General features: G+C 40.4%; 2 protein-coding genes across 5 annotated transcripts in view; one reads left to right on the forward strand and one right to left on the reverse strand.

Annotated features, from left to right (window-relative positions):
• Positions 1-15,615, forward strand: part of LOC133532933 (carcinine transporter-like) — a 35,910-nt gene extending 20,295 nt beyond the window's left edge. For 3 of the 4 annotated variants that reach the window (XM_061871803.1, XM_061871801.1, XM_061871802.1), the window contains exons 6-13: positions 553-681; positions 1,015-1,207; positions 3,222-3,327; positions 9,959-10,206; positions 11,850-11,929; positions 13,097-13,272; positions 14,084-14,256; positions 14,800-15,615. In XM_061871803.1, the coding sequence (XP_061727787.1) occupies positions 553-681; positions 1,015-1,207; positions 3,222-3,327; positions 9,959-10,206; positions 11,850-11,929; positions 13,097-13,272; positions 14,084-14,256; positions 14,800-14,848 (1,154 nt within the window). In that variant the 3' untranslated portion in view covers positions 14,849-15,615. The remainder of the gene's footprint in view (positions 1-552; positions 682-1,014; positions 1,208-3,221; positions 3,328-9,958; positions 10,207-11,849; positions 11,930-13,096; positions 13,273-14,083; positions 14,257-14,799) is intronic. The other variant, XM_061871805.1, reaches the window with a different exon arrangement.
• Positions 15,616-21,033: 5,418 nt separating this feature from the next.
• Positions 21,034-23,386, reverse strand: part of LOC133532932 (organic cation transporter protein-like) — a 71,073-nt gene continuing 68,720 nt past the window's right edge. The window contains exon 12 of the mRNA XM_061871800.1: positions 21,034-22,970. Coding sequence (XP_061727784.1) covers positions 22,799-22,970 — 172 coding nt within the window. The 3' untranslated portion in view covers positions 21,034-22,798. The remainder of the gene's footprint in view (positions 22,971-23,386) is intronic.

Below are 23,386 nucleotides of genomic sequence, written 5' to 3' on the forward strand. Positions count from 1 at the left end.
ACGCAAACGCAGTCGAACTTTTCACTCACTACTTACAAAATCCAATCTGTAATAAATAAATATTATAAGACTAAGTCCCACAGTAAGCTCAATAAGGCTTGTGTTGAGGGTACTTAGACAACGATATATATAATATATAAATATTTATAAATACTTAAATACATAGAAACACCCATGACTCAGGAACAAATATCCATGCTCATCACACAAATACATGCCCTTACCAGGATTTGAACCCGGGACCATCAGCCTCGTAGGCAGGGTCACTACCCACTAGGCCAAACCGGTCGTCAAATGTAATGTAATGGTCGTCGGTGTAATGATGACACAAATACATAAAAAATTACACGTCTCTTTTTTTGTACGGACGGGTCACAACACGCACCGCACTATGCTCAATTGGGCATGTGCTTCGACAGAGGGGAAATAGTGCGAATGCCATTTCCCTTCCTGGTGTTCCTCGGAGCGTACAACTGTACCTCTAATACCTCTATCAATGTTCTCTTCTCTTGTACGAAGAACATATTTCAAACTCTTAAACCTTAATTTCAGGTACGAACATGATCGGCTTCGTAGCCGGTGTTGGAACAGCATTCACCAACTCTTTCTGGTCGTTCTGCCTGTGCCGGTTCCTGGTTGGCCTGGCTTATGATAACTGCTTTATGGTCATGTACATTGTTGGTAGGTCTTAATAAGTGGCTTTATAGTACGTATTGTATAAAACTAGTATATAACAAACAAATACAATAATTGTAAACAAACACGGACTCAATGGTAAAGCATCTCTTCCAGCTAACCTTTAAACAACTGAGAGAGATAAATACGAAATGGTAGTCAAACTACATATTAAATTTTGTTAACATTATATTTTACAATTTCCGAGTGACATACAGACAGACTGGCATGACGAAACTATAAGGGTTCCGTTTTTGCTATTTTGGTTACGGAACCCTAAAAATGGTGTTGCACGAGTATTGAAAATACTCAAGTACTAGTTTACAAATATTGTTTCAGTGATAGAATACGTGGGGCTAAAATGGCGCACTTTCGTCTCCAACATGTCAATAGCTGTCTACTTCACATTCGCTGCCTGCATGCTACCGTGGATAGCTTTAGGAGTGGCGGATTGGCGCGTGTATACCCTGGTGATAAGCGTGCCGTTGGTGTTGGCTGTTTTCACACCCTGCTTGGTACCGGAGAGCGCGAGGTATCTCTTTAGTTTAACCGTTAGTCCATAGTCCATAGCAGTCTACTACACATTTGCTGCCTGCATGCTACCTTGGATAGCTCTGGGAGTTGCGGATTGGTGCGTGTACACCTTGGTGATAAGTATGTCGTTGGTGTTAGCTGTGTTCACACCCTGCTTGGTACCGGAGAGCGCCAGGTATCTCTTTGATTTACACTTTAGACCATACTTCACATTCGCTGCCTGCATATTGCCTTTGATAGTTTTAGGAGCGGCGGATTGGCGTGTAAGTGTGCCGTTGGTGTTGGCTGTTTTCACACCCTGCTTGGTACCGGAGAGCGCGAGGTATCTCTTTAGTTTAACCGTTAGTCCATAGTCCATAGCAGTCTACTACACATTTGCTGCCTGCATGCTACCTTGGATAGCTCTGGGAGTTGCGGATTGGCGCGTGTACACCTTGGTGATAAGTATGTCGTTGGTGTTAGCTGTGTTCACACCCTGCTTGGTACCGGAGAGCGCCAGGTATCTCTTTGATTTACACTTTAGACCATACTTCACATTCGCTGCCTGCATATTGCCTTGGATAGTTTTAGGAGCGGCGGATTGGCGTGTTTATGCCCTGGTTATAAGTGTGCCGTTGGTGTTGGCTGTCTTCACACCCTGCTTGGTACCGGAGAGCGCGAGGTATCTCTTTAGTCCGTTAGTCCATAGTCCATAGCAGTGTACTACACATTTGCTGCCTGCATGCTACCTTGGATAGCTCTGGGAGTAGCGGATTGGTGCGTGTATACCTTGGTGATAGTCACACTGGAAGTGTACACTTTAGACCATACTTCACATTCGCTGCCTGCACACTGCCTTGGATAGTTTTAGGAGTGGCGGATTGGCGTGTTTAACCTTTAGTCCATAGCAGTCTACTACATTCGCTAGTTCTAGATAGTTCTGGTTGATACCAGAGAGCGCCAGGTATAATAATATAACCTTTTAGATACAAAACTTGATCCGTTGCGTTAAACGAAGATGCCGCTTTTATAAGTATACGGCCTTGACTTCGCCTCGGCCGACAATTACATGTGATTTGAGACATTTCTTACATTACTGCCCTAAGTATGTCATTGTCGCATAGGTACTATTATTGATTTCAAAGGCTAACTTGAACTGTCTAATTTCTTTTGGCATATTTTTGACAAAATGCCCTTAGGGCCTCCGCTAGCTGACGCGGATTATCCGGAACGGACGCGGACGCCCCGTCTAATAAGAAATTGTATGAACAGCGCTAACTGGCGCGGGAGCGTGCGACGGATTTGGCCTGGGAGCAGAGGGCCTACCGCGAACCACGTTCGACGTGTTGCCTCCGTACTTGTCATACTTGTCACACTTACGTACGAATCTACAAGTGCGACAGAGAGGCAACACGTCGAACGTAGTTCGCGGTAGGCCCTCAGGACTTGCGAGCGTGCGCACGCGGCGGGCGTCCGCGTCAGCTAGCGGAGGCCCTTAAATATTAAATATCGATATTATTTCGAGATGTATCAGATATTAGGCGGGTCATGATAAAAAATATGTCTGCGGTCTACTTAATTACAAAATGTAGGAAAATATTCGTGGCAATGAGTCGCAACCGCAGATAGCCCAGGCGATTAAAATGCTCTAATATAACGTATAACTATGTTTACAGTTTATATGGTGCTACTTTGCCGCACTAGTGCGATAATTAGCGCATTACGTAACTATGTACATAATTTAAAGGGCCATGTACAGTCGAGGAAATTGATTCTTTATCAGTTTACGGTTCACTTTACATTGGACAGGTCTTAGCATAAGTATGTACAACAAAAATTACTTGAACCGCAAATTGCAAAAGAATCAATTTCCTCGACCGTACTGTAAAACGATACATGTGCGAATAGATAATTCGCAACTCGTGTTGATTTAAAACCTCCCTTTGGCCGTATTTTATGGTTTTAATTTATAGCCACTTGTTGCTAATTTACTATTTTTCCCACTTGTATCGTAATGTACTATCATGTTACAGATGGTTAATATCTCAAGGCCGCATAGAAGAGTCGATCAAAATACTCCAGAAGTGTGGGAAAGTTAACGGGAAGAAGTTACCAGATGACATCATTAAGGAATTTAGAGTGAGTTTGATTTAGTATGCTGTCGTTACCTCCTATCAAACATCTCAAAAAGTAAACAAATACTTTATTTACATAATAGATACCTATATACAGAGGTATTAGGGTAAACCATCTATTACTGGCCACCCTCCAATTACTGGCCAACTTATTTATTTATATTTATTTATTTAGACACATAATAAACTTACAGTACAGTCACCAAGGCGTTTACATGTTAAATCTTAATTATAATGTCAAGTTATTGTAATATAAAAATGTCGAAAATGTAATACAAATAAAATCAATACAATTTATAAACCAATAAAAAATAATTTCCAACAATAAAAGACAAATTCAACAGACAGAAGCATGATAAAATAAATAAATTTCAACTTATCATAAAATAAATAACACAAAATTCTCAAATTAAATTTATAAATACAAATTTATACAAACAATCGCCAGAGATACAGAATATTTAAAATGTGGTAACATTTTCTGCGAAATCCACGAGCATTATCCACAAATATATCGATATCATGACCCTCAACAGCCATCATATTTAGGTTTCAGGTCATCATGTTTAGCTTATACTAAAAGGGATTCTGTTTAATAATCACACAATCCAAATTAATCATGAGAACGATATTTAGTTTACTTGAATTGTGTAAATAAATACATAGAATTCTTATTTTATCCATTTTAACTACTTATTATTATTTTTGTCTACTATTGGTAATAGCTTAAATATAAAATAGGCCCTTGAGGCATTGTACCAAGGATGGCGGCATGTCCTCGTTGTATCGCAATGCTGATACGTTGTGCGAGGAAGCCGCCAGCTCTTCGGTCACTAGACGCTTCACCGATCTCCATCAATTAATACTTAGATATCACCATTTTTATTCTACTCCTTAATTTTAACCGACTTTAGAAGTAAATTGACTAAGTTCCACAGTAAGCTCAATAAGGTTTGTGTTGTGGGTACTTAAATAACGATATATATTATATTATACAAATATTTATAAATACTTAAAATACATGGAAAACACTCATGACTCAGGAACAAATATCCGTGCCCATCACATAAATAAATATCCTTACCAGGATTTGAACCCAGGACCATCGGCTTCACAGGCAGAGTCACTACCCACTAGGCCAGACCGGTCGTCAAAACAATGACAATAAAACAGGTCTTTTTGCGTGACAGTTTTTACACACTTTTATTATACACTTTTTACACACTTTTATTATACACTTTTTACACACTTTTATTTAGCTTCACCGCGTATATTCTTTGTTCTTTGTATATGTTACTGTAAAAGCCCGAAGTACGGTAAAACCTAGGATATACCGGTAAGACCTAGGTTTTACCGATGCCGATCGGTAAAAGCCCGAAATGTGAAATAATTATTGTTCACTTCGGGCTTTTACCGGCATGGATTTGGTAAATCCTAGGTCTTACCACGTCGACCGGTAAAGGTTGAATCATCCACTGGTTTTTGACATTATTAGATGAAAATCTTGTATCAGTGTAAGGCGCGTTACATGTAGCGCCAGTTGGAGTGATGCTTCGTATTGTTTCGGCTATTTTACTAGTCATATAGATCTAGGTCTTTCGGTTTTGCTGAAGATGAGAGTGAACTCTACTCACTGCAAATTCGAACGCGGTGAGTAGGGATGTAGAAGTCCTGAGAGTAGAGTAATGTATGTCACATATCCTTTGTAAGCAATATGCCCAGTTGGCGGGAATTTTCGGGCTGTAGCTAGCCGCTGTAATGGGTAACAGAAACGCGTTCCGTATGTGGTTCGTTTTCCAGATGACTAGGGTGCATATCGCGAACGATTGGCATCTTGACTAGGTACCAAGGTTTAGGTATAGTTTACAGTAAAAACAAATTAGGTATCTATTAATAGTTCCCGCCTGTTGAAGCGACTATGGATGGGTGATCAAATGACACCCAGATGCTTTCAATTAAATAATTTTGTTATAAGTAAAAAACCTTTCGCCAAACGTGGGTTATGGTAGTGGTTCGTAAGGGAGAGAAATAAGCCTGTCTGGTTCCGTGGTATGTTGGTACTCCCCTGTCATGCTAGTTGGTCGTACCGAGGGCCGCTCCTGGTTAGCCAGGAACGTCTTTAAGCGCCGTGGACAGCTGATGTGGATGCGAAAGGAGGCCTCCGCGTCCCTAGGAACTATTAGTACGACCGATCGGAACAAAGGAACCGCGCCGCTAAAGGGTTAAATGAACCGGAATCTTACAGCTCTATTCTTTAAGACTGCTGTAGACCGAAAATGCGATTTTGTGTCTTAAGCAAGCTGTCAGGTACTACAAGGACAGGAACACGCCGATCTATGCGTGCTTTCTGGACTTGTCAAAGGCGTTTGACCTGGTTGTGTAAGACAAGCTATAGTACAAGCTTACAAAAACGGGAGATTCCATTGAATATGTCGCGTTGCTTAAACATTGGTACAACAGCCAGGTCAACCGAGTGAGATGGGCGGGAGAGGAGTCTGACGAATACAAACTACAAAGTGGAGCGAGACAGGGAGGGCTAACATCCCTTCTCCTTTTCAACGTCTACGTAAACGAGTTGATCGAGGCACTCAGCAGGGCACATGTCGGTTGCCATACAGGTGATGTGTGTTTTAACAATATTTTAAGTTACGCTGACGACATGGCGTTGCTGAGGCCTTGGGCTGACGCGGTACGACAGCTCATCAATATTTGTGAGGAATGCGCCGGGCAACATGGTCTAAAATACAACACGGCCCAAAGTCAGTTTGTTATATTCAAAGCTCGTAAGTATAACCTGTCTACGGAGCCGAGGATCATGTTGTGTGGCGTACCCCTCAAAGTTGTAGATCGCTTTAAGTATCTGGGGCATAGCTTACAACTGAATTGAATGACGACCTGGAAAGGGAAAAAAGAGCGACAGCAGTGAGAGGCAATATGCTTGCCCGCAGGTTCCCACGGTGTAATACATCAGTTAAATTGACGCTCTTTAGAGCTTACTGTCAGACTTTCTACACATGCAGCCTGTGGGTGAAGTTTACACAACGAGCCTATAACGCATTGCGCGTTCAATATAATAACATATTGAGGATGCTGTTGCGGCTGCCGAAGCACTGCAGTGCGTCCGTCATGTTCGCTGAGGAGCGAGTAGATGACTTTTTTGCCATTAGGTGGAAAAGAATCGCCTCCATGCTGCGACGGGTGCGCGGCAGCAGCAACAGTCTACTCAAGGTGTTGGCCGAGCGCCTCGAGTGCCCCGTTATAAAGTTTTGGGTGGAGGTGGCAATTGGGAGAGCGAAATAGAGTATGGCAACCTGCGCCCCTACTCTCCACACATCTTAGTGTTTAGTTATAAGTTCTTATTTTTGTTTTTCTCTTAGTACCTAATTAGCATAGTTTTAAGTTTATACTAATAGTCGTTATGGATCAGTGATCTGAAATAAACGGTTTTTTTTTTATTTATACTCAGGGTACGAGACAAAACTTAAATACGTCCTTTTCTACATATTAAAGGTTGTGCTAAACTATTTACTTTTATACCTAACATTTTATTCAGTTTATTCTGTAAGAAAAGGAGACACTTGACCTATCCGACGCGTCGCGTGTGATGTCACGGCGCGAATCTCATGAACGCGACCGCACAGGACCGGACCCTAAAGGCATCAGCGCCAGAGTACTTTGAACGTACCGCGCGATCAAAACTGCTAACGTTGTTGCTACGCTGAAACTACTCTCGCGATTGTACAGTCGCGCACAGTATAACCTAATCTTACTTTGATTAGAATAACGTGCATCGTTACACTGTTTATTGCTGTCCTGCTCCCACTGATAATATATTTAACACTCGTATTTCATAAAAATAGTCATAGTGCTGACCGTTAATATTCTGGTTTTGCTGTAGGTTTAGTTACAATTTTTCAACAACAAGCCGCGGCGGCTCTCTCTGGAGTACGGAAGGTGGGACAGGGAGAACACCCTCCTGATGTGGAATATATGGTATCACTGGGCCATAAGGGGAGGCCCAGCTTCCCTGCATGATCACCATCTGCTATGCTGACGACACCATGGTGGCTGTGCGGGGAAGGTACATGGACGATAACTTTTTCAGAGCGGCGGTAGCGACAGAGATGTCAGTGGGTCGCATCGAACGCCTAGGATTGAATGTGTCCCTCTCGAAGACTGAAGCAATTGTCTTCGGGGGACCTGGAAGGGCGCTACCTGAGGAATTAACTATAGCTGTTGCAGGTGAGAGGGTTCCGGTCAATTCACACATGAAGTACCTGGGTCTTGTTCTTGACCGGAGGTGGAATTTTGAACAGTATTTCCTCAGGTTAGCGCCCCGAATCATGGGTGCTACCTCAGCCCTTAGCCGGCTATTACCAAACGTGGGCGGGCCGGTAGCCCCTTGTCGGTGCCTGTACGTGGGCGTTGTTCGGAGCATGGCCTTATACGGGGCACGAATTTCGGCAGACAGGCTCTTGGCTAAAGCCAAGCCTCTCCTAAGGCGTCTGCTGAGGGTGGTGGCCTTGCGCATAATAAAGGCATACCATACGGTGTATTTCGCGGTGGCATGAGCCCTGGCAGGCACTCCACCCTGGTAGCTGGAAGCTAAAATGATAGCTGGAAATTACCGTATGAGAGCAGAGGCCAGAGCGCGTAGAGAACGCCTCGACCCAGAGGAGGCGAAGAGAGAGCAACGACAGGCTGTCAAGAGACTGGGACCGCTGGAAGAGCGACCAGGAGGATTCCTCCTATAGAGTCCGCAGTATAGAGGCTCTCCTCCAGTCATTCAACCAGTGGCTCCATAGAAAACACGGGGCGCCCAGCTACAGATTGACGCAGGTAACAATGACACGGCCCAGCACACACTTGAATTGTGCAGGCGATGGGCTGTGGTACGCCAAAACATGGTGGTGGCAGCGGAAATCACGAGTGGGGACCTCTCGCTGCACGACGTCGTGTCGCCCATGTTGCGCAGCAAGAGGGCATGGAAGGAAGTTGAGGTCTTTTGCGAAACCGTGATTTCCCTAAAGGAAGCAGCGGAGCGGTTGCGCGAAGATAGTGCAGATGCGCTACCGCTCCGGCATAGGCGGAGAGGGAGGGTCTCCTCCCTAAGTAGGCAATGTGCCCTAGCCAACAGCTAGTTCCTCCCCTTCGTAGAGCCAGTGGATTGGGGGGCCCACACGGAACGGCTCTGCACGTGTGGGAGGAGAGCCAAGCGTCCTGGTGCTCTTCCTCAGTGGCACGGGTGTCCAACACAGGTTGGTCGGGCTGCCGAGGGGCGTCGCGGATAGAATGCCGCAAGCGATCCCATGACGCTCCCTATAGGCAAAGAGGATGACACCGCAGGGGATGTTAGTGGGTATTCTCCTCCCCTTCCTCTGGCTAACAGAGGGAGTAACGGAGGGAGCGAGTCCCACATACCACCCCCAAATGGGCTTCCCCAGCCCGGGGTGAGATGTGTAAATGCATTTACTCCTGCGTCAAAAAAACCAACTCGCGCCTCAGCGAACATGCCGGACGCGCTGCAGTGCTTCGGCAGCCGCAACAGCATCCTCAAGATTGATTGATTTAATTGAAAGCGTCTGGGTGTCATTTGATCGCTTCAACTAGCGAGAACTATTAATAGATACCTAATTTATTTTTACTGTAAACTATACCTAAACCTTGGTACCTAGTTAAGATGGCAATCGTTCGCAATACGATAATCTGCATTCTGCAGTGCACCCTAGTCATCTGGAAAGCGAAGCACATACGGAACGCGTTTCTGTTACCCATTACAGCGGCTAGCTACAGTCCGAAAATTCCCACCAACTGGGCATATTGCTTACAGAGGGTATGTGACACACGACACAATGTACATTGCTCTGCTCTCAGGACTTCTACATACCTGCTCATGGCGTTCGAATTTGCAGTGAGTAGAGTTCACTCTCACCTTCAGCAAAACCGAAAGACCTAGATCTATATGACTAGTAAAATAGCCGAAACAATACGAAGCATCACTCTAAATGGCGCTACATGTAACGCCGCTTACACTGATACAAGATTTTCATCTAATACTGTCAAAAACCAGTGCATGATTCAACCTTTACCGGTCGCCGTGGTAAGACCTAGGATTTACCAAATCCATGTCGGTAAAAGCCCGAAGTGAACAATAATTATTTCACATTTCGGGGTTTTACCGATCGGCATCGGTAAAACCTAGGTCTTACCGGTATATCCTAGGTTTTACCGTACTTCGGGCTTTTACAGTAACATATACATCTACATATATATATGTGCTTCAAATCTTGTAACTTAAATCTGAACCACTTCCTGGTGTCTGTTTGAGCTGAAATTTGGTATACTTCTGTATTTCCGATGACAGTGCAATCCTATACTAAAATGGAGCTGATCTGATGATGCAGTCGAAAGGTAGCCAAAGGAACTCTACGATGGGAAAACTTAAAAGAGAAAGTGCAGTCGGCAATAAAAGTGTGTGTCAAAAATATTAATGACGGTTACTTGTTGTACAATACAATACAAATACTCTTTATTGCACATCTCAATACAGAAACAATACAAATAATACAGCACATTAAGTTACTTAAATATCGGTATGTAACATTTTATGAAAACGACATTTTCTTTAAATCTAGGAGACCGCAGCAGAACTCGCAAAATCCGAACAGGAAGTCAAAAACTACTCCGCCCTGGACCTATTTAAGACCCCCCGTCTTCGCAAGCACAGCATCCTGCTGGTGCTGATCTGGTGTTGCACCGCCATGGTCTTCGATGGTCACGTCAGGAACGTGGGCTCTCTGGGATTGGATATGTTTTTGACGTTCACCGTGGCGACTGCTACCGAGTTCCCTGCGGATGTTTTACTCATTTCTGTATTAGATATGTGAGTACCATTATTTATTTTTATTTTTATTTATAGCCTTATATCAGAAATAAATTTTTATACTATATCTATATTTTTCCTTAATCTACGATAACCGATTCTGTGTGCCTTTGGGCAAAGGCCTCCACCAATCTTCTCCACTCTTCCTTATTTTGCACTAATCTGGTCCATGTTTTAGTCCTTCCAGCCATGTCTTCTATTTCTTCGTCTTTCATCTTTTAAATTGCCTACCTCTGTTTCTTTTATGTCCTCTAGGGTGCCATAGTGTTACAATTTTACTACATTTATCTCCTTTTCTAATAGTATGTCCAGACCACTCCCATCTCAGTTGTTCTGTTTTGTATGTAACATCAGTAAATCCTGTTTTGTATGTAACATCAGTAAATCCTGTTTTGTATGTAACATCAGTAAATCCTGTTTTGTCTCTCGTGTTACTTATTTTGTCAATTCTTCTTCTCTTTAAGATGCTTCTTTCCGTGGCTCTCTGAGTTATGCTCAACCTTTTACATTATGCTTTGGTGAGTGTGAGTACCATTACGATTTACCAAATATAAGGGCCTACCCTAGCTGACGCGGACGCCCGCCGCGTGCGCACGCACGCGGGTGCTATTTGTAGATGAGATCCGCCGCACGCGTCCGCTTCAGTTAGCGTTGCTCATACTATTTTTCGTTAACCCGCGCGTCAGCTAGCGTAGGCCCTAAGGGTGTTGTTACCACATCAATCGATCGATGGCATCGACTGTTTCATGTCGACGTCGATCGATCGATTTGTCTAGGTAGAAACTATCGAACGATGTAGACTGTTCCATGTCAAAATATTTCTCTATCAAAATCATATTTCTCGTTTGCCATACTTCAAGATGGGTTCAACTTGATCGTGACGTCACGATCAAGTACCGTAGAAAGAGGCGTTTCCCGCGTAGAATACGATTGTTAGACTTTGACTGTCATTCCTGGGTGCGTAGCCACCATGTTGTAAAACTTGACAATTTAAAATTGCTAGGCCTATTTGAATAAAGAATATATTGACTTTGACTTTGATATGCCAATCGTTAACGCTTTGTAGCGAACGAAACGCAACTGTCACTGTCGCAATAATATCGAAGAGTGATAGAGAGACTACCGTATCGTTGGCTCCGGACCGAATGGTTATCATCTTCGCTATGCACCCAGTAGGGCTAAGATGGACGGTTGTCTATCATTTGTCACCATACCTGTCACGCTCTAACAAATACGTCTGTGCGAAAGTGACGCATGATATGACAAGTGATAAAAACAGGACCATGATACCGCTGCTGACTTTACATTAAAGCAATGAGAATTAAGTACCTATAGAGGCTGTCTGATGTCAATGAGAATTAAGTATAGAGGACTGTTGTCAAAGTAAATTTTGTAGTCCACTAAACTGCCATCTTTCGACACAGGACTTTAAACCCATTTGACCCATGTTCTTTCACTGATTGTTAAATATCAAACGATGTCACCATCTATTCGAGCATACATTTTTCTTGATATTTCGAGGCACGTTTTTGTCTTAGACTTTATTTATCTTATACAGAGTTACATACATCTTTGATTAAAGCAATACAAAAGTGGGAAACATTGTTCCAGACATTTCCAATAATCATTATGATTTGTTGCAGACTGGGCCGCCGATGGCTTGCATTTGGTTCCATGGTGATCAGTGGCATTTTCAGTTTCCTGGCCACAACTGTAGCTCAAGGTATTTAAAATATTACCAATTTAAAATATCACCTTCAATAGGGGGTATTACTGCAATGTTCTGCCACCAGAGAGCAGCACTAGCACATATAGTAAACCATAGAGTAACTTAAACATCCCTATTGTGTGCGCCTTAAACAGTTTTTTGACAAGTTTTCACTATGACGTTGATGCATCAAGGCGACGATCAAATTTTGATTTTTGTGTTTCGTAGTAGGCCCTATACGCAACCCCCCTATCCCTCCCTCCCCTTTTTTTTTTTTTTCCTAGGGGGGAAAATGCATTCCGGGTGCGGGGGGTGACCCGAGTGGTTATGTGGGACTCCCGTATAGGCTAATGAGGCCCACGGTATACCCACTAAAAACCCCCCATATGCCACCTCGCCGCCTTATTGGTGGGGTTACGGGAACGCTTGCGTACTCATCCGCGACCCCACCGGCGGCAGCCGCCCGCGAGCGGCTCCTTCGCGCATGCCCGAAGGCCCTTCACGCGAGGCGCGCCAGATGGTTCGACGCGCCTTCCTCCTCGGCCTCCGTCCTGCAGTGTAGCGGACCCCCCCGAGCCCGCCACAAGGAGGCCACGGGCGCCAGAAAACTCCCAGCGCCCGGCGGCAGATGAGGTCCATGGTTCTGCCGCAAACCACAACTCGGCTGCAGAGGACAGGGAGAACGGCACACCGTAATACCGACACTCCTCTTCCTCTGCAGCCCCACCAACGCCGCTACAGCGGAACGACCCCGCTAAGGTCGCAGGGGATAGGGAGAGTGGCGCATCGTGATACCATCACGCCTCCTCCCCTGCGATCCCACCTCGGCCGTCGAGGATAGGGAGAACGGCTCACCGCAATACCGACACTCCTCTTCCTCGACGGTCCACCTCCAAACGCGTCACAAGCGGGCTTATCAAGCCCACTTGGAGCGTCCTCCTCGGGCCAGCCAGCACCTCAAACAGGCCGGCCCTGGTTGCCTCTTCGCTTCACCGTGGGAGACCAAGCCACGGCTACTAAGCCCCTCCACCACGACAAGGTGGGCAACCCTCGGGGGGATCCCTCCCTCCCCTATGCTGTCCCTCCTTATCCTATCCTATCCCTATCCCTCTATGCTAGCGGCGCCCCCTACGCAGTTTTGCGTGCTATCCTATTGACGCTTGCGTTACTTTTTTTTCCCAGGCATACCATCAGCGTCCCTAGCCATCGTAGGCCGCTTCGCCGTGAATATATCCTACAACATCGGCATGCAATACGCAGCTGAACTGCTACCCACAGTAGTGAGAGCTCAGGGCTTAGCTCTCATACATATCACGGGATATGTGGCTACTATTCTGGTTCCATACATTGTATATATGGTAAGTACCTACTTACCTGTAGTAGTGGGTGTAACTACCCATAGAAGTGAGAGAGTTTAGTGAGAATGCAGGTATTGACAGTAGTGAGAGCTCAAGAGTTTAGCTCTCATAGATATCACGGGATATGTGGCTACTATTTTGGTGCCATATATAGTGTATATGGTAAGTACTTACCTGTAGTAGTGAGTGTACCTATCCATAGAAGTGAGAGAGTTTAGTGAGAATGAGGGTATTGACAGTAGTGATAGCTCAGGGCTTAGCTCTCATACATATCACGGGATATGTGGCTACTATTCTGGTGCCGTATGTAGAGTATATGTTAAGTATTACTTACCTATAGTAGTGAGTGTATCTACCCATAGAAGTGAGAGAGAGTTTAATAAGAATGCGGTTATTCACATTAAATGAAATGAAACGAGGTACCAGCAATTAACGAAGAGTTGTTAAATAGCCAGATTAAAAAAAGGTGTTTCATTTACAAACGCTTGTTAGTTATTAAATTATCTTTGGTAATATGTAGGTAAATAATAGTAAATAATTTTAATAGGATTTCAAACTGTTTCTATTAATTATTGTATAAGGCTTATGAAAACATGATAGGTAAGCGACTGATTAAGATTTATACATTTCGAATTATGCTTTGTTTTCTACACTACGTTGCAAACAAGCACAATGTCACAATATGTGTGTGTTTGATTTGATCCCGAAAAACAGCTAGAGACATTGATAGATTACTATCTTGATTATTTGCGATTTTGGGGTGTGCTACAAACTTCTTTTATAAAAATAAAAATCAGGTTTCTTGTTTCAGGCAACTATAGCCGTGGAGATCCCCCTCCTAATCCTGGGCGCCTTGGGCATCCTGGGCGGGACCCTGTGCCTGTTCTTACCGGAGTCCATGGGCAAAGCCATGCCGCAGACTATCCAGGATGGTGAAAACTATGGTCTAGGGCAGAGGTTCTGGGAGTTTCCTTGCTGCGGAAGGTGAGAGCAATTTTACGAGTCTCAACAATGTTCCTACTGGAGTTCATGGGCAAAACCATGTCCTGACTATCCAGGATAGCGAGAACTATATAGTCGTGAGCAGAGGTTCTGGGTTCCTTGATGAGGAAGGTGAGAGTATTTTTACGAGTTTGTATAGGTCTGCAATGTTCCTACTGAAGTCTATCGGCAAAACCATGCTGATTATGGCGAAAATCATGGTCGAAATGTCAGTGACACAGTGAACCACGTTGTAGCATTCCACCGAGTCACATCAAACGAGAATGGTCGGTCGGAATCATATGAAACGATAGGATAGGTCAGTAGCTACAGGTTTACAAATATACACACAAGCCTTATTGAGCTTACTTTGGGACTTAGTCAATTTGTATAATAACGTCCTATAATATTTATTTATTTATATAGATAACGCAGTCTCAGTTAGAATTTAGAATCGATGAGTGGTAGATGACTTGTATAGGATTTTTTTGTCAAAAATACCTACATACTTACTTTACCCCTAATAATCATTTTGTCTGTTTACAGGAAAAATCTACCAAATAAAGAAGACGTCGAAACGGTTGAGAAGTATTGAATTAATCACGAATGCAGTACATTTTTAGTGCCGTGGAGTTCTTAGGGGCTCCGCTAGCTGACGCGGATGCGGGTGCTATTTGTAGGTGAAATCCGCCGCACGCGTCCGCGCCAGTTAGCGTTGCTCATACTATTTTTCGTTAACCCGCTCGTCCGCTCCGTGCGCCCGCGCCAGCTAGCGGAGGCCCTTACGTTTCCTGGTACTGCCAGACAATAAATTACTCCTTAATTGTGGAAATACATTTTGACATAATTATTTTTACTTACAATCATAATAAATAAATAATAATAAATCATATTACGCAAATTTACAAGTCACAGAGTAAGCTCAATAAAGCTTGTAATAATAATACTTATTAGTGAAAACCATTTAATTTTAAAGTGCACTATTTGGACATGCAAAAATATCTAGTATTTTCCTGGGGGTGAAAAATAATTGTTATAAGTATCATTGTAAAGACTTTCATTATATCATAAACCTTTGGACTAATATAAGGTTATATTTTGTTTTTGTACTATCTCGTCTCGGTTTGAAATAAGTGGCTAGTATTTAATATTGTCCAGCGCAAAATAAATCTATTGTTGTAGACGGAACAAAAATCAGAGTTTAGGCTTCCGAAAATGATTTGAGTTTAAATTTAATTTTCCGTCTTTATCTAAATCTTTGTAAATAAAAGTTATATACATTGTCTATGTAACTAACTAATATAATATAGATGGGACAGACTTGTTAAAAAATAAAAAATAAATAAAGAACATTCACGGTAATCTTGTTTTATTTGTTATCACATAATTTATTCGGAAGATCACAATGATGGCATCATACAAAATTATTTCTAAAGGACACTTTTTGTTTTGACGAATAGGTATTTAATTTACATGTTTTGCAATTTTGTCACACCTCAATCTGATAATAATATAGGGTGAAATTTTAATCATCAGCCATAACTTGTATAGTGACTTTATTTTATAGGTCATACTAAACTTATTTATTTATTTATTTAATCTTTATTGCACAAAAGAAAACCTTATAGTACAAAAGGCGGACTTAATGCCATGAGGCATTCTCTACCAGTCAACCTTTAACTTATTATAGTAAACACCCCTATAATGGAACAGGCACCGGTAATGGGATGGTATGGACAGATTGGACAGGTTATTCGCAAAATGGAACACAAAATGACTAGTGTAATATTTTGCCTATATCACTTTTAGTCTACATCGCGAACGGTCTAGAACGCAAAATGCCTACATCATTTTTTCGTCGTTTTATCTTTACGTTACCGATGTCGACGGAGCCCCGGCCCCGCTACCGCGGGGCTCCTATTCTGGGCGGTTTGGCCTTCGGCCATTTGAAGATAACTAACAAACCTAACCTACCTAATGAAAAAAAAAAGTGGTCATTTTGCGTTCTAGACCGTTCGCGATGTAGACTAAAAACGATATAGGCAAAATATTACACTAGTCATTTTGCGTTTAGACCATCCGCGAATAACCGCCAAAGAGCTGCTTAAGTTTAATTTTACATGGATATTCGTTAGTTTGAAAATTAATAGCCAAACATTTCTTGACAGGAGCAAAAAACCATAGTTTTAATCGGTTAATAAAATTGATACCAATTGCAGTAGCTTTTATTAAATACATAGATAATATGGAGGACAAATTTGACATTCCACTTTTAAAGCATAAAGCGGTAGAAATTTTACAGATGTCGGTGAAATATCAAAAATACTCCAAATTTTCTCTTAAATGTCCCGTTAACATATGGGAAAATTTGGCTGCTTTATACATTCCGGCTGACCACCTCCGATTTCTATGGTACAACCAATTTTTTTTTTTCGGCAATGTTCATATAATAACAGTTGTTCAGTATGACACTTAGAGCATTTAATAATCGAAGTTGCTTTTAAGAGCTTACCCCTCTCCCGAAAACCTTGCCAATGTTCATACTTATTGAATGGACTGACGACTGACGTTTATCTGACATGACTATTTGTACGTTACGTAGAAATAGCCATACGTTTGACGTCCCCCTTCCCCCGCAAAAATCGGCAGACTGTTATGTACAGAAAATGGCAGACAAGGCGTCTTCAGTTACTAAGTATGACCTATAAAAGCCACTATGCAGAGTATGGTGGTATGCAGAGCATATAGTATGGTGGTATGCAGAGGCTGTTGATTAAAATTTCACTCTGTATAATATAACATTGAGTTTGAGTTGAGCAGGTACTTTATAAATAACTTTTCCAGTAAAATGTTATATGCTTATTACAATATTTCATATTAATTTGGTTGAAAATAAATTAATACATTTCTTTCTTCTTTTCTTATTTGATACAGTTCTGGATTTTATTTGGAATAATAATACTCAAAAAAAAACATACAACCGAATTGATAACCTCCTACTTTGAAATCTTGAAGTCGGTTAAAAAAGGGAAATTAACTTCCTGCTTTTTGAAGGTCTTGATAATCAGGTAACTGTTAGGAAACTGAAGTACAGAACTTAAAATTAATCATTAATTTAAAATAGCAAAACTTAAGTTAAACAATAACTTACTATTACTATTTTTGTTCATAGATAACTATGTTATAATCAATTTATCACATTTCTTAAATATTTACAACTATCACTGATTAAATAAAAACTATTTTTACACTCGAGAATAATTAAATCGGGCCACTAAACGGCGTTTAAATTTAGTCACCTGCAATAAATTACGATGTGAATATATAGGCCATACTGTGCAACTTTAATTACTGGCAAAACCCCGTAATCGTGAAAAAACTTGACTCTCCCCGATGTGTCTCCCCATCCCATAATCAACGTCGGACCAGTCCAATGTACTTATGAAACAGCCAATTTTTTTTCGTAATTTCGGGGTTGGTCCTATAGTAAAAGTTGCTCATACACACCACCTACACCTACATAATATATACCTATTCCATTGCAAATTATTGCAAGTGTCTAAATTTACACGCTATATAAGGACCATTTCATACATATCAAGTAAATTTCTCAAAATCAGTGATTTAAGGCAAGAATTTCATAATTTCAAATAATGAATTAATGCCTCAATTTAATAATCATCAGGTGGGAAGTTCGTTCACCAGAATTAGTTCCATACATGGTGGGTCGTTAATTATATTACATAGTCAGTTAAAATTTAAGGAACGTAAGGATATTGTATCCATGTCTGTTGAACGGACTATAGAACTAAGTGCAGTAGAATTGGAGCAATTTATTGTTGTCTGTGTGTATAGGCCGCCATTAAGTAATTTTGAAATATTTGAAAGTGTAATGGATTCTGTGCTACTTAAAATATCATCTTCTAGTAAGAAATTATTTATATGCGGCGACTTTAATGTAAATATTTTGGAAAATTCAACAATGTCTTGTAGATTGTTGAATCTATTCAAATCTGGTAATCTCAACCACATGTTTATGGAGCCTACTAGAGTGACTGCTACTAGTGCAACCTGTATAGATAATATTTTCACTGATATTGTTCCTATTACTAAAAAAGTTATCAGTAATTTAGAATCAGACCACTTAGGTCAATTAATGGTATTTGAGACATTAAGGAAAAATACTTTGAGAAAACAAATAACTTTTGTACCAGTAACCTCGGACCGCGTAGAAAGAATGAAGCAAAGTTTAGTTCAGGCGCTACCCTTTTTGTCTTCCGATATGGGTCCAAATAGTATGTATAATTCATTCTTTCACACTTTTATGGATCATTATAATGCGATATTTACTTCAAAATCGGTCGTAGTTAGTGGTGCATCAGTTTTTAGTGAGTGGGCTACTGCGGACTTACATCAACGAAGACGTGCACTATATGCCTTGTATGAGGAACGGCGGTTTAACACGAGTGATGAATTTAAAGAACATGTCAAGCAATATTCGAAAAAGTTTAAAATAGATTGTCATATAGCTAAGCGAAATTATCTAAGTCAAAGAATAAAAAATAGTACCAACATTATTAAAGCAACCTGGAAAGTAATCAATGTGGAGACTGGTCGCTCGAAACACAGAGTGAATGATTTTAAACTAAATATTGATAACAAAATTATAGATTCCAATTTAGAAGTAGCTACAGAATTTGAAATTTTTTTCACTGACGTACCAGTTTTCACAACTAAGGATTTAAATTCATCACCCTCATCTGCTGTTACTCTATTAAAAGATAACGCTCCAGAGTGTTGTGGAGATTTTCATTTTGAACGTGTTTGTACCTCCGATGTAGTAAAGGCGTTTAATTCGGTTAATGTCAAAAAAACGAATGACCTCTGGGGAGTCTCTGTCCATGCTGTCAAATCCTTAGTAGAAATTATAGCGCCTGACTTAGTAATTATATTTAACAACAGTGTTGATTGCGGCGAGTTTCCTGATTTAATGAAACATAGTAAAATAACTCCTTTATTTAAATCGGGTAGCAACTCTGACCCCACTAACTTTAGACCGATATCTGTGCTACCAACGTTCAGTAAGATTTTTGAAAAATTAATTCTTTCTCAATTAGTACGACATTTTAACGTCAATAATTTAATGCATAATAAGCAGTTTGGTTTTACACGGGGTCGCTCGACAACCGATGCTGGTGTTGAGCTAATTAAGCATATCTTCGATGCCTGGGAGGAGTCACGAGATGCTATAGGTATCTTCTGTGATTTGTCTAAGGCCTTCGACTGCGTTTGTCATGAAACATTAATCAGGAAACTACACTATTATGGAGTCAGAGGAGCGGCACTGGATTTACTTAAGTCCTACTTAAATGGTAGAATACAAAGGGTCGATGTGAATGGACAGCGATCACCGGGGTCATTGGTCTCTATGGGTGTACCACAGGGGTCAATATTGGGACCTTTCCTGTTCCTTATCTACATAAATGACTTGCCATTCCTTGTAAAGACCCACCATGATATAGTATTGTTTGCAGACGACACTTCACTTATTTTCAAAGTCAAACGACAGCAACAAGCTTACAATGATGTAAACGATGCTATTTCTAAAGTAGTAAATTGGTTCAATGTTAATAATTTATTGTTAAATGAGAATAAGACTAAATGTATTAAGTTTGTCACTAGTAATGTAAGGCATGTACAAACAAGTGTCATTGTGAAGGATGAGGAATTGGAACTAGTTGATAGTACAGTTTTTCTTGGTATAACTTTAGATTCTAAACTCCAGTGGGGTCCCCATATTGCTACTCTTTCGAATAGACTGAGTTCTGCAGCTTTTGCAGTAAGCAAAATCCGTCAGTTAACTGATGTCAAAACAGCTCGATTAGTATATTTTAGTTACTTCCATAGCATTATGTCATATGGTATTTTACTGTGGGGTGGTGCTTCAGAGATAAATACCATTTTTGTTCTGCAGAAGAGGGCTATTCGAGCAATATATAAAATGAACCATAGAGACTCACTGAGAGATAAATTTAAGGAAATTGACATCATGACAGTGCACTGTCAATACATTTATGAGAATATTCTGTATGTGCATAAAAATATTGCCGATTTTAAGAAAAATTGTGACATTCATAATATTAATACTAGAAATAAACATAAGCTCGCATTGCCCTTCACTCGGCTCCATAAAATTAAAAAATCATTCATGGGTAATTGTGTGAGATTTTATAATAAACTTCCAAACCATATTACTGAGTTACCAATTAATAAATTTAAGAATCATGTAAAGCGTAAACTTATTTCTAAAGCTTATTATACCACACAAGACTACATGAATGATAAAACAACGTGGGATTAATTTTGATTCGAAATGATTAATTATTTATTATATTTGAATAATGATGATGAAATGGATATTCCAATGCATGTATTTCCTTTGTTGTTTTTATTATATTTGTTTGACATTTAGAATTTATTCTAGAAACTATCTAGACAAGTATTTTTTATACATTTTTTTTTGTATGACTGTATTTTGTGAAAGTTTTAGTATTAAATTTGATCTATGAATTATATTCATTAGTATTATATATGGAATAATATTTACAACATCAATAAATTGCTCTGATAATTAGATTAAGATAATTATATGTAATACTGTCTTACTATTCATAAGTGCTTGTTGCTAGGCCTACATGAATAAAGTATATTTGAATTGAATTGAATTGAATTGACTTAACGCCTACAATAAATTAATAGAAATCACTATCATCATAAACTTAAGGTGGCTTTAATTCTCAAAATCGCAGCCACGCTTGGTATTTTTTTCATTTACATGTCCGTACATATTTGTACTTTTTGACGCATGTTTAGATGTATCGCATAGTTTGTTCAATTTATGCGAATTTATTTCAATTTTTCATGTGTGCTATAAACATAGCCCTATGTTACAAAGTTATTTGTTTTACAAGGGGGCAAAGTTGTTTAACCGCTCGTGCTAATATTGATACCCGAGCAAGCGAAAGATTCCAAAATAAGCACGTAACCAGTGGTCCGAAAAATGGAAGCTTAAGCGTTTTCAAGGTAAGGCATTCGTGTTGATTTACGGTTAGTATTTTCCTCGCGACAGTGTTAAATTTTTTTATGTTTCTCTCGGTGGTAAATTTTTTTTAATTCGTTGATCAAATTTTACCACCGAGTGAAACCAAAATTTTCACCACAGTCGCGAGGAAAATACTAACTGTAAAACAACACACAAAATCAAATCAAAATGAACGTTATTAAATATTTATCTTTCAAAATCCTCGTTTACTTTATTTGTTTTAGTTTAGTCCCCAAAAAATGTTTACGAAGTGGAGCTTTTCGTATGAGATGAAAATAATAAAATTTTAAATATTTCTCATGTAAAATATAATCTACATCTAGAAAGACATCACTCGACTTTCTCTATTTATTAGATAGAAGACATAGATAAAAGCATGAAAGAGTGGTCAGAAACAAGACAACGAATAGAATTTTGACCCACAAGTCAATTCTACCAGCCAACATAAGGAAACAACTAAAAATTTGCATGGTATTAATACTACTGCGCTATGCGCCCGCGTCGCCCATATGTTCGCAATAAATGCTTTTCTCTTTGTCATATTACTTTGCCACTCTTGTGGATAAAATGCAACGCTTCAGTTTTTGAAGCCTTTACTTGCTGGTGTGGTCAAAAATACAAATTTTATTATTACTCTAACTCTATCCTATTATTCCGGTTATTGTCATCTCTTTTCATATCGAAATGTATATTTTTGTGTCTAGTGCAGAGCGATACACTTAGTATAAATAAAATACATCTTCTACATAGGTAGTTAACTTGATCGTTTCTAAGTCATTTTTGCAACAATATACAGTGATACCAAAGTATTAATACAAAGTAGTATTCGGCTATTTATTGCTATCCCACTCCTACTCGCTGACTAAATATTATTGCAAAAGTACTGATAGACGTAGGTAACTACGACCTTGGTGAGTTCCATATACATCTTTCTCGCTCTAACTTATAGATTCATCCTCGAGAAGTCAACGAACCGCCTTCCACACGATCGAACATGCCTCGAACCGCACCAAGATAGTTCAGCACGTACATCTATTAGTACCTTAACAATAGTAAGTGTACTATCGAACACCTAAAATTTAGGCGATTTGATTATGAAGGCTCTTTGTCCATCAAAGGCTCTTTGCCTAAAGCTCTTTGGCTATCAAAAGCTCATTGCATATCAAAGGCTCTTTGCCTATCAAAAGCTCTTTGCCTATCAAAGGCTCTTTGCTCATCAAAGGTTCTTTGCCTATAAAAAGCTCTGCCTATCAAAGGCTCTTTGCCTTAAGCTCTTTGGCTATCAAAAGCTCTTTTCCAACCAAAGCACTTAGCCTAAACACTTTTGGCTGTCAAAGAGCCGATAGTCAAACCTAACCTGAAGCCAAATCAGATCAGCAAAACATTCACATGACAGTATATAAGCGTAATAACCAAAACTATCAATTATTAATACTTTCATCTTCAGACTCCATTCTCCTGCCTCCTGGATCGCATGGAGGCTCTGATTGAAGCTCGAATGGATGCCCTTGAGCCGATGGAAGGAATGGCTCTTACGAATTCTTGGGGCTGGTTGGTCACCGAGTTTCGTTTGGTGTAGCGGCCTGGGTTTTCTTCGTCATCCTCAGGTTTTTTCCTGGAATAGAACGGGATGGTTAGTTTAGTTTCAATAGGTTTATGGCAAAAATGATATTTTTGGTACAAGCTTTTATCGCCGACTGTTATTTCTTTCCACTTGCAACTAATACTCATCGAGACAAGTCTAAAAACTCCAATCACAATTAGGTTGCGTTATGGAAGGTGGAGGTCAGGAATACAATATCCACGTACCAATAAGTGTCCGTCAAAAAACCTTAAATAGGTGGCGCTCCAATACCTAGAATATTTGAACAATAAAAAAAAACAAATCATAGACAGCGCACTTCACTCCATCAATAACGCCTAAGTTCTTAGCTACTCTAGCGCTACTCTGGAGAGATTTGGAACTATTATTTATAGCTCACATCTGGACAGTTTTGCAATTGTTCTGCCTAAGGAGATTCTGTTCCTTGC

This window comes from Cydia pomonella, chromosome 28 (genome assembly GCF_033807575.1).
Source record: "Cydia pomonella isolate Wapato2018A chromosome 28, ilCydPomo1, whole genome shotgun sequence".
NCBI lineage: Eukaryota > Metazoa > Arthropoda > Insecta > Lepidoptera > Tortricidae > Cydia > Cydia pomonella.